Here is a 17470-nt window from a genome sequence, read left to right on the forward strand (position 1 = left end):
ACCGATTTTCACTTGACTTTCTTTTTTTCCTGTTTCTTTCTGACTTGTAGCGTTCCAATTTTTGTTGTTTTGACATTCCAACTTTTTTCTCATAATATTACAACCTGGCAACAATACAACTTTTTCGCTCATTTAATTACGACTTTATTCTAGTTTCACTATACGTTTTTGGAACGTTCCGACTTTTTTTCCTCCTAACTTTACTGTTTTCTTTATTTTTGGATTTCTCGTAACTATGCGACTTTTTTTTCCATGTGAAAATTGTTTTTCTTAAGAATGTTACATTTTTCTTTTAACAGTCCAACTTTTTTTTTCTAGTAATACATTGCGTTACTTCATTTTTGTATTATAGATTTGTTGTCCCTAATTGTATGACAATTTTCTTTTCTCTATGACTTTTCTCTTGACTTGACAACTTTTTTCTTCATCATAAAATGTCCATTTTGCCCATCTTTTTGTAGCTTCACGAATCTTTCTCGTTTCTTTCTGTGGACTTTTCCCACCGTAATCCAGTAGTGCGACGTTATTCCTGTAATATTCCGTTTCCCTCCTGACGACGCAGACTTTTTTCTTCTTCTTCCCACTAAAGCAGCGGAGGAAGGTGTTGTGTTGAAAGTGCGACGTACAGCTCGTGGGTGCAGTTGGCGGGTTTGTCCATGCGGTGTCCCTCCTTGAGCAGCTTGAAGAGTTCCTCCACGGGGATGCCCGGGTATGGCGAACCCCCCAGCGTGAAGATCTCCCACAGTAACACGCCGTAAGACCACCTGCTCGCACAAACACAGCACAAACATCGCTACGTATTATGTAGAGAGAGCTAATGGGTGACCTTTTTCCTCCTCGAAGTCTAACTCTTTAGCACCTATTTGAATGCGGAATGTAAAAAGCATGGGACCTCACATCGCACCTTGTGAAACTCCCATGACATACAGTATATTTTCTATTTTTGTGACTTGCAATTTGTTGTAAAAGTCCCCCGAGTCCCTTGCACGTTCTCCCCGCGCCTGCGAGGCTTTTCTCCGGGCACTCCGCTTTCCTCCCACGTCCCAAAAAACATGCGCGCTAGGTTGATTGGAGACTCTAAATTGCCCGTAGGTGTGAACGTGAGCGCCAACGGTTGTTTTGTTTGGATGTGCCCTGCGATTGGCTGGCGACCGGTTCAGGGCGCACCCCGCCTCTCGCCCGAAGACGGCTGGGATGGGCGCCGGCACGCCCGCGGAAATGGACGGATGGATTTCCATTTCCTTTATTTCCCCTCTTTGAGTTGCTCTTCTTTCTTTTTCTTGCGCTAATATTGCGGCGTTAAGATGAAACAGGGTGACCGAGGGGGCGGGGGATTCCGCTCCTGTACTCGAATCGGCCTGGCTCTGAAAATGCAGACCTGCTGGAAAAACACAGCGGCGGGCGGGCGGGCGGGCGGGCGGGTGGGATTCTCGCCCGGTGTGCCGGAATCACAGGAATACGCACACACGGGGCCGCCGAGTTGACAGCCGCTCTTCTCGGCACGCGACTTTTCTCTTTTCTCGCAACGTTATGCTGTTTTTCCACCAACTTCGCTGAGTTGTCTTTTCATCTTTTTTCTCGAAACAATCGGACTTTTACCAAAATATTCTTGAAAAGCTTTCTTGTCACATTACGAAGTTTCCCCCTGCAACACGACGACGACTTCTTTCTTTTGTAACACTATATGAATAAATCTTTTTTTGCTGTCAACTTTGGACTTTTTTCTTGATTTTTGTTTTCCCCAAAACAATACGACTCCATCTTGCCGAAATTGGACCTTCTTCCTTTTACGTTTACTCTGTTAACTTTTTAACTTGTACAGACTCTGTCATGTATATTTACAACATTTTTTCTTCTTGTCACTATCTTTTTTTTTCTGGTAAGATTACGAGCATTTTCCCGTCATATTAGCACTTTTTCCTCTCAACTGTACTATTCTCCTTTGAACTTTGATTTTGTAACATTCATTTCTTTTCCTTGTAACGTTGCGAGATGTTTTTCCCTCATAAAATGTTTATTTCTGTCTCCTAAACGTGCTACAAAGTTGACGATTTGTGACCTTCCCCCCCCCCCCATAATATTTCAACATCTAGTCCATAAATTTCCCATTTTAGCTCCAATTTTGTCTTTTTTGTCTTCACCCAATACAAATTTGTTATGGTGACTTTTCCCTGTCAACTTCCCACCTTTTCCTCGGAACATTTCAAGTGTTTTCTTCCTATTTCAACTGGACCTTGGGAATGAAACAACTGTAACTTTAACAACTTCCTCCTCGCAGCGTCACGACATTTTTTCCTGTAACTTTTACGAGACTGTTTTCCCGTAACTTGTTCTATTTTATCTTTTGAATTTGTGGCTCGTAGCATTAAAGTTTTTTTTCCTCCCCTCATATGTTGTTGACATTTCTCACCGTGACCTGAGTGTTTTATCGTACAGCATTTTTGTACAACTAACATTCTGACATTTTTCACGTCACATTACATTTTATTTTTCTTTCTTTTCCCCCCCCATGTTGTGCTCGCAAGACCACAATTTTTTTTTTTTTTTTTTTTTTTATTGTTAACGGTATGACTATTTTCTAATGACAAAACCTTTTTAATATTTAATATATAGATAATATTTGTAACTTTTTCTCTTAACTTTCCCGTTTTATCTTTGGAATGTTGCGATTGTAACATTTTTGTCTTCTTCTTCCCGTAACGTAACGATTTTCTCGAAGTGGTCCCTTTTCGCGTCGCTAGCGCAAGAGCGTGTGCCTTTGTGACCCCTGACCTGTGCGAGGCGCTTCAAGGGGGCGCCTCCCTTTGAATCCTGGTGGAAAAACATCCCCGAGGGAAGATGCGGAGTGAGCGCCCTCTTATCGCTCGCTGTGGATTCACGCGGCGAAAACACGGCTAAGACGGCGGCGCCGCCCCGCGCTCTCTCGCGTCGTGTCGGGAGATTACGCGGCACGCAGAACAAACGCGGTCAGGGATGCGCCGCCCGCCGCCGATATTCCCGTTGTCGGATTGGCCCGCCGGGTTCCCGACGCCGACGCGCCGCGGCGGGATATGCGGACAAGGCGGCAAGGCAAACTCACACGTCGCTCTGGTGAGTGTAGACCCGGTCGAAGAGAGCCTCCGGTGCCATCCACTTGACGGGCAGGCGGCCCTGGCAAACGCAACACGCAGCAGTCAACACAACACAGCAGTTCACTCGTGTTCATGGACACTTTGGGCTTTTTCATTTCTTTCGTCAATCAGTAGTCATTATTATCAGTAGTATTTTTGAAACCAGAACTTTGAATTACTTGACTAAATGCTAAAAGTTTTGCCTGTAACTTTACAACTTCTGGACTCCTGATTTTGTAAGATTCCAACATTTTTTCTTTGAGCCATACGTCTTACTTTTCTCCTAACATTGACTTTTCTTCTCCTAACATCACCGCTGTTTTTCTCATAACGTTACAATTTTACATTTGGCAGTTTTTGTTTTTAATTTGATGACGTTTTAATTGTACCTTTAAATATTTTTCTATTTGCTTGTAACTTTCGATCATTTGTTGTAATATTCCAACTTGTTTCCTCGCAACGTTACCTTTTCCTCATAAAGTTCACCAGTTGCTCTTTTCATGACAACTTTTTTTCTGGAAGTTTCCAATCATTTGAGACACATCGTCCCTTCATTTTACAACATGGATCTGGAGTTTTGCAACATTTTTCTTGTAATCTCCTAACATTTGTCCTGTCATTTTAAATGGCAATTTCATTGACTGACAATTGTAATGAACAATATTCACCGAGAGCAACCTGCAAACTTCTTTTATCGCGTAACCTTTGCGGATTAAGATCCCTTCTCGTCATTAGTATCGAGTATGCGCTCCTGAAAAGGACAAGCGCTCTCACATTGGTGGTCTTTTTGTAGTAGTCTATGTTGTGCACATCTCTGGCCAGCCCGAAGTCGGCGATCTTCATGACGTTGTCGTCCGTCACCAGGACGTTCCTGGCCGCCAGGTCTCGGTGGATGCACTGCGACGGGAAGGAAGGTAGCAGACGCGTCAGACCTACTGCATGGCAACAATACGGAAAACACAACTTTGTTTTCTCGTAACATCGCAACTTTCTTTCCACGTGACTGAAACCTTTTTCTCGTAACATTCTCCTAACATTATGACAATTGTTTATAGGTCTAGAAGGTTGATCGTGAACTTCTTCTTTTAAAGGGTTGTTGGATTTCTTTGGTTCAGACAAAAAATGTTTTTTTCCAGTTTAATCTGTTACCTTGCTGAACTTTATTTTGAAGGTTTCCCGACCCGATCGGCTGTTTCACTCGGAAGCGGTGACAGCTCTGACGAAGGGTGGACTGACAAGCCAAACTGTCAGCAATGTGAAGGTACCTTGTTGTTTTTATCTTGCAACCATAATGACTTTTCGCTCAAAACATTTCTTGTAAAATTATAGAATTTATTTACTGTTACTTCATTACAACTTTTCTGGTAACATGACTTCCCCCCCCCCCCCCCCCCCCCCCCCTCATCTTTTTAGCTTCAAATTTCAACGCTAAACCCTATTTTCGAATGTAAAAAGAATGGGACCTAATGTCGTGCCTTGCGGAATACCTCTTCAAATCTATGTATTTTCTACAGCTGCCGTTTGCTGCTTTTGCCGACGGCCAAAGTGTGTTTGAAGTCCACGCTCGACTGACCTTCTGCGAGGCGAGGTACTCCATGCCTCTGGCCACCTGGTAGGCGCAGGACACCAAGTCTTTGAAGGTCAGCTGCTCGTCTGGGATTTTGCAGGTATCAAAGGAGTAGTCCATGCCCGGCGGCCGACGTGCCCTCAGGTACTCCCTGAGGTTGCCTTTGGAGGCGTACTCCACCAGAACGTAGAGCGGACCTGCGGGACCGTGCGGTTACTTCCAGGTAATTAGCATTCCGAAGGAGGTTCGCAATGAGGCCTTACCGTCTTGCGTGCAGGCTCCCAGCAGGTTGATGATGTTTTTGTGTTTTCCGATCATCTTCATCATCTCCATCTCGGACACCAGGTCGGACAAATCTTTATCTGTCGCGTCATCTGAGACAAGAGATGGAGGAGGAGGAGGACGCGTCAGGGAAGTGAAGCGCTTGGAAAGCGTCTCCGAAGTGCAGGCAAGTAGTCAGGTGACTGCATTTTTTCCCCCCACGCTTGGGAGTTATGACTTTCCTGTAATGTTGTTATTATTATTATCCTATTATTTCTTGTGACTTCGCGAGGTTTGTCTTGTCGACTTTTTTTTCATCACATGACTTTTTCCTCATGACTTTACAAATGTATCTTTATCTTTTTTTCTCGTACCATGACTACTTTGTTGTCATAATTTGACATGGTTATTACGATAAGATGACCACTTGTTTGGGGGCGGTATTCAAACATTTCTCCATAATTGTACAACATATGTTGCAATGAACAAGATTCCCAAGCAAAATCCAAACCAAATCTGTTGAAAGATCACAATGAAAAAACCCCCCGAAAGCAGCTGACCTTTCAGCATTTTCACAGCGACCGTCAGCGGCTTGTTGGGTTTCTCCTTGTCGACGCCGACGGCCTCGGCCATCACCACCTGACCGAAGCAGCCCTCGCCCAGAGGCTTCCCCAACGTCAGCCTGGAACGCCCGCAAAGGAAAGCCTTTCACCGGCGTGAACGTCGGCGCGCGGCTGAGCCAAAGGCTCGCCGGGTTCGTCCTCACCGCGCTCTGGAAAACTCCCACTTGGGGTCGGAGGGCAGCTCCAGCTCGGAGACGTTGGCCAGCGCGGGCCCGTCGCTGGACGACAGGCGAGCGATCCTCACCAGCGGCGTGTTGGAGTTCATGGACGAGTTGGAATCCAAGGACACCTGCTTGGGTGGCAAACACATCCCAGAGGAGACCGTTATCGTCGCTGAAAGGGGGTGAAAAAAAAACAGGAGAACTTTGACGCCCAGTTTCAAATCCTCACCAGCGGTTTAGCGGGTTGTCGCTAACGCTCACCGAAAGCTCCCTTTCACGTTTCAAGATGCAAACCGCAAGACTTGACGACAGACGGCAGCACGCTACAGCTAACAAACACTAACTTTAAAGGAAACCAATACCGATGAAAACCCTAACGACTGACTGTATAACTGTCAGACAGATTACCTGAACAACTTACTCACTGACTAACTGGCTAACTAACTACACGACTGACTCAATAAGTGACTAACCAAGGAACCAACCGACTGACTAACAGACTACGAAATGAATTAACTGACTGTTCAACTTACCAACCAAGTAACTAAATGATGAAGGAGCTCACCTACTGACTTAAAAACAAAACAAGGGACAGAACCGACTGACTTGACCCATGAACGGTTTAACTCACCGAGTTAGTGAATGACTGACCGAGTTGCTGACTAACAAAATAACTAACAAAGAAATTCAACGACCGATCGACCTAACAAGTAACAAACTAATAAAGTAACTGACTCGCTAACTGACTTCCGAGCTATAAAAGTGACAGACAGACGAACTGACTGACTGACTGACAGACAAAGCAAAAAAAAAAAAAAAAAAAAGGAGAGCAAGAGCTGGCGCTTCGCTCGTCCATCCGTGGATACTCCGTTTCCAAACAGCAACTTCCTGCCGGCGTTCCGACGGATCTGCGGTCGCGTCTTCCAACTGATGAACCGACAAGTTCTCGTCTTCAAGCGAAACGACGAGAAAAACGGAAAACAACAACAACAAAAAAACAGTCCAGGTCCAAATTTGCTCGGCCTGAAAAGTAATAAGTGCTAGAAAATGCCAGGAGCTTTGAGGGAGATTTAGTGGCTTACGAGAAAAAAAGAAAGAAAAAAGGAGGAGGGGAAAGAAGCGGGAGATTAGCGGGACAAAAAGCGAGCAAAGATTACGCAAGAATGCAATAAAAATCGTTGCCTCGGAAGAGGGAAGTCGGAGGACTTCAAATGTTCGGCGCGGTCGCAAACGTCTCACGCGTACGTGACAAACCTTCGAAAAGAACGACAAAAGAAGAAAAGCAGCGACAATTCAAACGCTCCGACGCGACGTCCATCGGCGCACCTCGCTCCACTTCCGAGACGGCGGACGGTTGACTCGCTTGGCCTTTTGCGAGACTTAGTCAACGGACGGCGGCGGGACGGGAAGAAGGCAGAGAGAGGGAAGACGGAGAAGAAGAAGATCTATCGGAAGTCATTGGAGACTTTCGAAGCGGAACTTTCGGTCAGCTCATTCATTGAAATGATTCACCGACTGACTCGCTCACAACGAGAGAATAACAAAAAGAATCTCCCAAATGAACAAAGTAACTGACGAAACAACAACACGCGCGTGACTGACTAACTGGCCGATTGACTGACAAACGCACTGACTGACTAATCGGCCGATCCGTTGACCGACTGAGTCATTTACGACAACGAACCCTGCGACTGATTGACAGATGAGCTGGGCGACTGACCCGTGAATTGACTTACCGACTGACTCGCTGATTGACGAGCTGACTTCCTGACCAATTGATCGCGCGACTGACTTAAGCAGTCGACCAACTGACTGACCGAGCGACGACCCGAATGACTAACTAAGCGACTGACAAATGAACCGAGCGACGGACTGACCGACTCACTCGACGTCTCACTAATCCGCCGCCCGACCGAACGACCGGCTAACGTACGGACGAACTAACCTAGTAAGCGACTGACCGACTGATTTACTGACTGACTCGTTTTCAACGACGAACAAACTCATCGACCGATAACCGTGTGATGAACTAACTTCCCGAATCGCTCACCGACGACCCGGTTGACCGACCGAACGAGCGACCGACGGACCGGACCGATGGTCCGAGGAAGCGAGTTACCGACGGACCGACTCGGTGGGTCGAGTGACCGAGCGGCCGACTTAACGACCGAGGAATCGGGGCTGTGCAAATCTGGTATCTACTTTCTGTTACCTGTCTCTTGAGCGGGAACTTGGAGAGTTTCTGCACGGGCGGCTCGGGCGGCGTCTTCTGCGCGCTCACGCGCGTGCGACACAGCACGGCGATGACCACGGCCAAGATGAACAGCACGCAGCCCGTCACGTAGATCAGGATGTCGGCGTAGTAGTCCTCCTTCTCCGGACTCGCTGCTCGGGATCAACACCGGCGCTTTGCTTTACGTGCCGCGTGTCGACGACGGGACCGCCGCCGACCTCGACTAAAGTGCTTGGAGTGCAGGGGGGAGGACAGACTCGGGCGGGTGCTCCGCGGCGCGGCCGCGCGGGATTTTGGGCGCTTGCCGTTATTTGAATACTCATCAGATATAACTCCTTCTCGTTTTGTCATCTCATCGCCTGTGATTATTTGAATTTACAATCAAAAAAGAAAAACGTTCCCCCCCCCCTAAATCTTACTTATAATCAATTCTTTTCGTCATCATTTTATTTTTAAAATCCGTTGAATGAATGACGGTATCACTCAATTCAAACATTTTCCAAAGTCGATGGAAAATCTTTTACTTTAGATTTCTTTTGTAAATTGCGTTACTAATAATTATTTCGCTTATGCTTCTCGACCGACTATTATTATGAATCACTTTTTAACTTGATTTAGAAATGAATACATTGAAGAATTGTTTTTATTAGCCAGTTATTTCATTGAAATATTTGTAAAATTGTTTATTTTACGAACAACGTATTCTTTCAATGAACTAATTTGACAGGATGAGAGAAAAAAGTATAAAGTCAAAATGCGTATTAGTTCTACATTTTTACGTAAGTTTATATCAATGCAATTATAATCAATCAAATAAACACAGTACACCAATGTTAGCCGTCCAGATCTATATTTTGGACTAATATTAATATTGATGATTAAAAAAAAAACCAACGAGCAACATTTTGCCGAGCTCTGCTGTCGTGTGCTGTTCTTTCTCGACACAAACAACAACAACAACGGCGCAAAAAAAAAGTCTTTCCTCCCGGCTGCCTCATGTTACAACAATAATATACAAAAATATTGTCCCTTTTGAAACGAACTCGGCTCGCTCCTCGGTCGGCTCGAAAAACTGATTCGGCAGCGCTTCGTACACGTCGAGTCCAAATACCGAACAGCATTGAACTGCAAACACGCCGACGCCGACGCTAAGCCAACGGCGATCGCGTTTGGCTTTCACACTCGCAGCCGTAAATCCGCTTTGGGTTGTTCGCCGTCAGACTTGACAAGCGGACCGAGTCGGCTTTCAAATGACTTTTTTCCCGCCCAGACCCTCCCGAGGCCACTGGGACTTTTGGGGCACCGTTTCAAGCCACTGATCAGTTTTTCGAAGGCCACTTTGATCAAAATAGATGCGTACTCCATTTTGAAGGCCAGATGAGACTTTTTCCCAGACATTTTGGGGCTCAAATGTAAGGCTTAAAGGCTTGGACTACGGCCATTTTGATCGGAATGAAAATTCAGACGCTTTCCGATCGTTCGAGGCCATTTCGATCAAATTCAAGACTTTTAAGGCCGCTCGTCGAACGGCCGACTTTTTAAGGTCACTTGGACGAGATGTTACGCATTTTCTGAACGTTTGAGGGTCATTTTCATCCAACGTCAGACTTCATTGGATTTTTTTTAAGCCAAAGGATCAAACTGAAAACATTGACGAGGCTTTTTAAAGTCCGTTTGGATCCAAGCTAAGATTCTTATCCAGATCATTTTGACCAAATGTAAGAAGACTCTTTCAGCCCATTTCTCATTACATTTAAGACTTATTTAAGTTACTTTGATCAAATATGACTTATCAGCCCATTTTTCAAATGTATGACTTCTTTAGGTTGTTTTGACGAATTCTGACTTCTCCACTTTTAAGTTGACTTTGTTCATATTTAAGCCTACGACAAAAATCAAGACTTTTAAAGGTATATATTTACAGATATAAATATATCTTTTTCTTTAAATCAAATGTCATACTTCTCAGAACGGAGGCTTTAAAGACCATTTTGAGCCAATGAAAACCTTTTTAACACTTCTTTTTTGGGATTCAATTTTGTTCGTTTGGACTTTTAGGGCCACTTTGATGAAACGGCAAACATACTAAACCGAGTCAAATCTTTGTACGTGCCGCATTCAGTGATGTCACCGTTCTGACTTTGGCATGACATTGTCAAGCGGGGTGTTGCGTAACACCTCGCTTCACCCGCTTGGACGACGACGCTATCGCTAACGCTGCGAGTGTGAAAGCGCTCTTAGCGGAGGAGAGGAGTGAGTTGTGTTCATGCAAAAGGGAGCAAACATTCCAAAAAAACAACAACAACAACATCATTTTGTTGTTATTAGAAATGAGCCAATGACAACGAGAGTGGGCTAACTCCATTCAACTCCAACGTGGGAGTTACGCGCGACATAAAAAAGGAAGCGCAATCTATCCTTCAGATGACCTTCCAATTTGGATATTTCGCCGGCGCAACGCTGGGCCAACTGCAATGCCAGTTCATCTGCACGTTTGTCTCGGTGAATGTGAGTGTTCATCTTTCATGAAGATAATAGATAGAGATAATATAAACCTCCCATATTTGACTGCGACCGTACAAGTTGAAATCAAACTCCTGCAAAATGACAAACACGGACGGATTGAGCCCGCTGTAGCTGTCAGTAGCTCAAATGAACTTCCCGGACACCGGACCCGGTTCGAGCGGCGGCGGCGGCGGCGGCGGCGGCGGCGGCGGGCGGGCGGGCGGGCGGGCGTACCTGGAAGCACCGTGAGCCAAGCAGAGTGGTGAGCGTAGCCGATAGAGTTCCCCGCCAGGCATGTGTACTCGCCCGCGTCCTCCAAAGACACGTTGGCCACCAAGAGCACCTCCAGCTCGTTGTCGGTGGTGTTAATACCGGCCGTCTGAAGGGAAGCCAGATGGAGGGAGGGAAGGAAGCAAGGGAGCAAGGACGGAAGGAAGGAAGGAAGGAAGGAACACCATCAAGAGAGCACCTTGAAACACAGCAAAGACACGAGAAAAGAAGACGCACAAGAAGACGCCCAAGCAGAACCTTCACCACAAGGACAACGACGCAAAACCAAAAACCCGTCCACGCCGGTGCTCAACTCGTGTCGCAGCACTTTTTTATTTTGGAATATGTTTCTTATTATCCACTTATTTTTGTCACGCTCACTTGCTGAAGCGTGCGCACAAAAAACGTTGGGAGGCGTTTTCGTTTTCGAGGGAGTTTGCCCTTTTTCGTCATCAAATGTTGTTTTGTCAACTTTGTGAGAGCTGCGTGAAAGGCCGCAATCAAATGGAAGGCAAGAAAAGCAAAGCATCCGATTCTGACCAAACTCTTTTTTTCTGAGGCTACTTTGATCAATTGGAATTGTTCTTGTTTCAAATCGACTTAGAAGGCCTTCATGAATGCCATTTGAGTCAATATCCCGAATTTGATCACACATCAGACTTATCTCGACTTTTTTAAAGTTCAAGACTTTTCGAATGAACTTTTTAAGCCTACTTTAATCAATGTAAAACTTGGCTAAGGCCGTCTGTATCCAATTTGAAACCTTTTGAAGGTCACACTGATGACATTGAAGAATCTCCTAAAGGCTATTCGATGAAATCGAAGCCTTTTTAAAGCGACTTTCATCAACAGTGACACTTTTTAAGGCTATCTCCTCCAATCTCGCACTTTTAAACTTGATTTGGATCCAATTGGAAACATTCTAAGGCTATTTTGATCAAACGTAAGACTTTTTACGTCACATTCAAGACTATAAAATCCCTTTTATGGCTACTCGGATTCAATGCTTTCCGTTGACTGATCAAGTTTCAGATTTATCCCTTTTTACAGCAAATCGAAGACTTTTTAAGACTATTAAATGAAATTCACTTGGAGTAAATCCAAAACTTTAAGTTGACTTTGATCAAATTTCAAACATTTTGAGGCAACGTGGATTAATTTAAGACTTTGTCGACTTTTCTGAGTATGATTAAGACTTTGGGATCCAATTTAAAACTATAAAAAGGCAACTCACAATAAACCGAACACCCCCCCAAAATCCAACTGTTAGAAAAGTGAGACGTAGGCCGTTTTGTTTTACGAAATAAATCCATCTTTCGTATGTTGTGGACTTACGCCGGATCGGTTTAGCGTCACTAAGGCTGCGTTCACGCTGCAGGTCAATTCCGATTTGTTTGCCCAACGGGACACGTAGCGGACTCTTTTTTTTCACGTCAACGTGAACAGTACAGTTCCCGTTCGCTCATGTCCGACCCACGCCTCTCTCCTACGTGGAGGTAAATCGGATACGTAGCCGACGCCGTGCGGTACGGACGCGCCGACCTTTGTGCCGTCGTCACGATCGTTCGACAAAAGCCAAACGCCACCAAACGACGACGGCGGACCGAGCAACAGAAAACAGTCGGTGGCGAAAAGAAGATGCTTTCCAACGCGCACGTCACGTCGCGCACGTCGTTTCGTCCACGACAGAAGCCACATCTGTTTTTTGTAACGTCAACGACTGCATAAAAAGATCGGATTGAACAACCTGCAGCGCGAACGTCGCCGAAACGTGACAAATACGTGTAGGATGCGCGAATGCGACGGACACGCAACCGAGGCGGCGGCGGCGGCGGCGGATGAAACCGCGGCGAGCGCCCCCAGGGAAAAGGAGGAGACACACAGACGCTTTTGAAAGCGGTCGCTGTTACCTGCTCGCTGTATTTTGAGCCAGAAGGCGTTTTGCGACGTGCCTACAAAGTTAGTGGCGCGGCACCAGTACTTGCCGGCGTCTCGTTCTGTCACGTTGGACAGTTTGAGCGCGAGCCGGGCCTCGGCCTGCCAGCTCACTACGCTCTGCAAACAATGGAACACATTCAAATGCACCCGCCGCTACATGCGAAGCGGACGGCGGCCGCGGACCTTCCGAATCACCCGGGAAGTAGAAAGCGGGTCACCTCCGGGGTTAGGTTTACAATCACTGCGCAATCCATGAGGTGCACCCGCACAATCCAATCGGCGTTTACGGACGCTAAACGGAACTCGGGACATTTTGATCAAGTTGACAACTTGACGCCGATCGACTTTGATCGGACTTTCCGAGACTTTTGAAAGGCCGTTTTGATTCCATCGAGAATTTGAAGTCCACCTTGAGGCCGCTTTCCCCAAAAAATCTAATTCATTGTTGTTTTTATCGAATATAAGACTTTGTTTGGCCATTTTGGTAATAATCCGGACGAAGATATTTAAAGGCAGCCTGCTTTCATGGATTTTCAGAGTTTTCAAAGGACACCTTAGAAGGCCACTTTGCTCAAAATCACTTTCTCACTTGTTTGGACTTTTTTCGGGATTACTTTCACGAAATGTAAGAAGAAGACTTCATTCCACTTTTTAAGGTCGCCGATCTTCTCTCGACTCCACCTTTGAAGACATTTTGGGCCGCGTTGATCGAATGTAAGACTTTGAAAGGCCGCCCATTTTCACAAATTTGAGACATTTTGAAATGCCATTTTTTTTTTTTTTTTTTTTATAAATCAAATCTGACGCTTTTTACAGTGTCAATCAAAGTGACAATTGCTCTTCGCGCGGGCAAACGTTTTGGTTGGATCTCACGAGTTAGACGGTGCAGGTGTACCTAATGTTGTGTCACGGAACCATAAAACAAGTCAAAGTCGTCCCAGTATGTCATTAAAACACGCATATCCACATATGGAGACGTGTGAATATATGTGATGAATAATGAAAGATTAGCAAAAAGAGGAGCAAACGTGAGCGTTTGATGCTGTGCATGAATATGAATATGAAGGGCTGAGCTGCAGACGCTTTTTTTTCCCCCCCCCAAATCATCAAAGAAGGATTCATGAAGCCTCCTCCTCCTCCCACTTAACGATACATCACACGCCACACACGTCATGACGGCTCAATGAATGAATAGCGCGCGGTGACGCACGCACGCACGCACACACAGAACCGGCTAAATATTGTTTCAATTATGCGGCGGTCCAAAATAGAGCGTGGAGCCGCGGTTGGGCTGACAAGGCTCGCCTCCTTCGCTCCCTCCCTCCTTCTTTCCTTCCCTCATCATCGCCGCTGCTTTTACACGGACGATGTTTCCCGATACGGCGACAGTCCGTAGAGCTGCCGTACGCGTCGACGTCCGCGTGACGAAAATACGTTCCCCCCCCCCCAAAAGTACCAGTATGTTCTTAACTAATCTAGTATAGCGAGTTCTAAACTACTCAAATGTGACCTAACTTAAAGTAACCCAACGAAACGCTCAACCTAACACAAGTGAACGTAACCTAAACTAATGCAACCGAAGGTCATTTTATGCACTCTAACGTCACGTAACCTACCATAGCGTAACCTGACGTGAACAGACATGACCTGACCGAACTGAACGTAACTTAACTTAACGTTACCGACGTAACGTAATCCAACATAAACAAATGTAACCGACCGTGAAATATTCAGCCCCAAAAGCCGGGTTCGTTGAGCAGTCCATCATTTGGCAGGCATATCCATCATGAGAAGTAGACCCGCCCGTAAAGAAACAGGAAGTCGGCCATTTTGGTTTGACGCGGCCATTTTCGCTCGGTAGTGTTTCGATAAAAAAAATAAAAATAACAATTCGGCCCTCGAAGCCGGTTTGATGAAACTCGGTAGGCCCGTGTATCTTGAGCAGACCCACAAAAAAGTCTCAGCAAGCCACGCCTGAAAAGACCCAGGAAGTCTGGCATTTTGGTTCGAAGCGGCCCTGAAAGCAAAGACGGCGTATCTAACGGAGCGCCAATGAGCCTCGAGTCCATTTGTGTTTTCCTAGCAACACAATATTCACTTTTGCTGGAGAAAATACTCGGATTTATCCCCTTGTTGGTTCATTAGCACACTGCGATGAACGCGACATAAATCTGTGGAAAAACCAAGTCCTCTCTGGTTCTGGTCGTTTTGGGTCTCCGTCCTCCTCCTCCTCCTCCTTTGTCACACTTTGGTCTGCGCTGACTCTGCCCTTCCTCGCTCCGCTCATTTTTTCCGTGGCTTTTCTTTTTTGGGGTCGCCTGCTCCTCGTCCTCCTCCTCCCGCCGCCGCTGCCGGAAAAAAAAAAACACGCCACGCGGGACATCTGACGGCAGTGGCGGTTAGCAGAGGCCGCCGCTCCGCCTCTCTGCCTGCGCTGCCGCCACCGCAGCAGTTAACTTAGTCTAAACCAGATGTTTGTGTAATTCCCTCGCTCGCTCGGCGGCCGCCTTGAAAAAAAAGAAACGGAGGAGGTGGAATGAGAAAGTGTGGGAGTCTTTATATATATATATAAAAAAAAAAAAAAAAAAAAAAAGAAAACGCCTCTGGGTGTTGTCCTCTGTGACTATTCTCGGCAAAACCTTCAAAAAGTCCACGCGGCCGCCAGCTAAACATCAACGAGACTGGACTGACCTGAAGTCATCTTTTTTTTTTAACTCAGCCCCCAAAGCCACTTGGACTAAGCCACGTGAAATTTGGTAGGCACGTCCATCACGAGTAGACGTACAAAAAAGTCTCAAGAAGGCATCAGTGAAAAGACACAGGAAGTCTGCCATTTTGGTTTGAAGCAGCCATTTTGCCTCGGTAGCACCCAGTAGAACTGAACCCCCAAAAAAATCAGCCCTCAAAGCCGGTTTGAGCTGGCGATATGAAATTTGGTAAGCATATCCAACACGGGTAGACGTATAAAAAAAGTCTCACGAAGCCATAACTGAAAAGACAACATTTTGGTTTGAAGCAGTTGTTGTGCCTCAGCAGCTCACGACAGAATTCCCCCCAAAAACGAAGGCCCCAAACCACTTTGAGTTGGCAACGTGAAATCCGGTCAACTCGTCTATCGTGAGTCGACCCACAAAGTCGTCTTGAGAAGCCGTGCCCGGAAATACTCAGGAACTCTGCCATTTTGGGTTGAATCGGCCATTCCGCATCGCTAGCACCCTGAAGAATCGAATTCAGCCCCCCAGAGCCAGCTTGACTTATCCGCGTGAAATTTGCTAGGCCACGAAAAAGTCTCAGGAAGCCATACCAGGAATTCCGCCAGATTGGTTTAAAGGGGGAATTTTAGGCTCCCTTTGGTCATTTCAAGGGGCCCTTGACAGACAAACTCCTGGAGATTTTGTCCAATTTCTGGCAGATTTTGAAGCACGTATACTTGACAGACAGGCGATGCACGTCAGCCAAGTTAGCGAGATTGAGGAGGAGGCAACACGGAGTCACGTGAGATGCGTCGCGGGCGTGGCAGCGAGCGGTTACCTTGAGGATTTTGACGTAGGGTCTGCCGTCGGCGTCGAAGCGGCTGCCGTTAACCTCGATGTGTTTGAGCCACTGGATGTGCGGCTGGGCGTCGCTGTACACTTTGCAGTGGAACTCCACGTCGCTGCCCACCACCACCGACTGATTGGCCGGCAGGCCCGCCTGAAGGATGGGCCTGTGCGGGGAGCGTTCTTAAAAGGGGGGGGGGGGGGATTTGTGTTCAATTAGCTACTAGTCTTTCTCCAGACTCTGGACTGGTTAAGACCCAATGCAAGAAGACACTACCACTGGCTCCAATCAACAACAACAAACGACAGTTTCATCGACTGATATTTCACCCCCATGTTTGTGTATGTTTAAGCTACCGTTATGAAGTTGAAAAAAAAAAAATCTCTAGTATTTGTTATTTTCTGTCAAGTATTTTTTCAGTATTTTTTGTCAAATATTTCTGTAGTTTTTCTAATATTTGTGTATTTTCCAGTTCATATTTTTTGTCAATTTTCTAAAATATTTATTTTTGCAAATAGTTTGGTATTTTTACCGAGTACTTATATTTTTCTCAAATATTTATTGATACATTTTGAATAAAATATTTTTGTTTTTCGTATGGTGTAATATTTTTCAATCGAATATTTTCAACTTTTTGTAATATTTCAGTATTTTTCCTCATTGGTTTTGTATGTTTTGTTGAATATTTGAATTTTCTGTAATACTTTGTGTACTTTTTATTTTTGGGTTTGTCGAGTACATTTTGGGTTGTTAAAGTCCAGCCGACCCCCCCCCCCCCCAAATGTCTAATATTTATTTATTTATGTTGGGTCAAATATTTTCGTATATTTTGTGTATTTTCCGTCAAACATTTCGCTTTTTTTTTTTAACCATTTCAGTACTTTTCCCAATTGTTTTGTTGCCGTCGAACCTGCGCGTATTCTTAATGTAATATTTTTTTTGCCGAAAACATTCGCGTTTCTTATTTGCGTTCTTCGAGGTCAACTATCTTTTCTCCCGTTTGCGCGGACGTACCGAGCACATCCAGCTGGTAGGTGTGCGTGATGGTGCCGTACTTGTTGTGCACCACGCACGTGTAGTTGCCGCGATCCGACGGCACGGCGCTTTCCATCACCAAACTCCACTGCTGGTGCCGCAGCTACGGGAAGAAGAAGCAAAGAAGAGTCGCCGTTCACTTCGTGACCGTTGACGCGACACGTCACATCGCGAGAGGCTAAACAAAAAGAGATGGATAACCTTTCTGAACGACAATATAAGAAAAA

General features: G+C 45.7%; 1 protein-coding gene across 7 annotated transcripts in view; it reads right to left on the minus strand.

Annotated features, from left to right (window-relative positions):
- The window catches only part of fgfr3 (fibroblast growth factor receptor 3), a 65074-nt gene that overhangs the window by 5962 nt on the left and 41642 nt on the right, over positions 1-17470 (minus strand). For 5 of the 7 annotated variants that reach the window (XM_061695597.1, XM_061695596.1, XM_061695598.1 and 2 more), the window contains 11 exons: positions 17223-17346; positions 16200-16390; positions 10695-10839; positions 7935-8107; positions 5705-5853; positions 5499-5620; positions 4941-5051; positions 4684-4874; positions 3885-4007; positions 3080-3150; positions 627-764 (listed from right to left, as the gene is read on the minus strand). In XM_061695597.1, coding sequence (XP_061551581.1) covers positions 627-764; positions 3080-3150; positions 3885-4007; positions 4684-4874; positions 4941-5051; positions 5499-5620; positions 5705-5853; positions 7935-8107; positions 10695-10839; positions 16200-16390; positions 17223-17346 — 1538 coding nt within the window. Of the gene's footprint in view, positions 1-626; positions 765-3079; positions 3151-3884; positions 4008-4683; positions 4875-4940; positions 5052-5498; positions 5621-5704; positions 5854-7934; positions 8108-10694; positions 10840-12640; positions 12786-16199; positions 16391-17222; positions 17347-17470 lie in introns of all 7 variants that reach the window. The other 2 variants (XM_061695595.1, XM_061695594.1) reach the window with 2 other exon arrangements.

This window comes from Phycodurus eques, chromosome 14 (genome assembly GCF_024500275.1).
Source record: "Phycodurus eques isolate BA_2022a chromosome 14, UOR_Pequ_1.1, whole genome shotgun sequence".
NCBI classification, from domain to species: domain Eukaryota; kingdom Metazoa; phylum Chordata; class Actinopteri; order Syngnathiformes; family Syngnathidae; genus Phycodurus; species Phycodurus eques.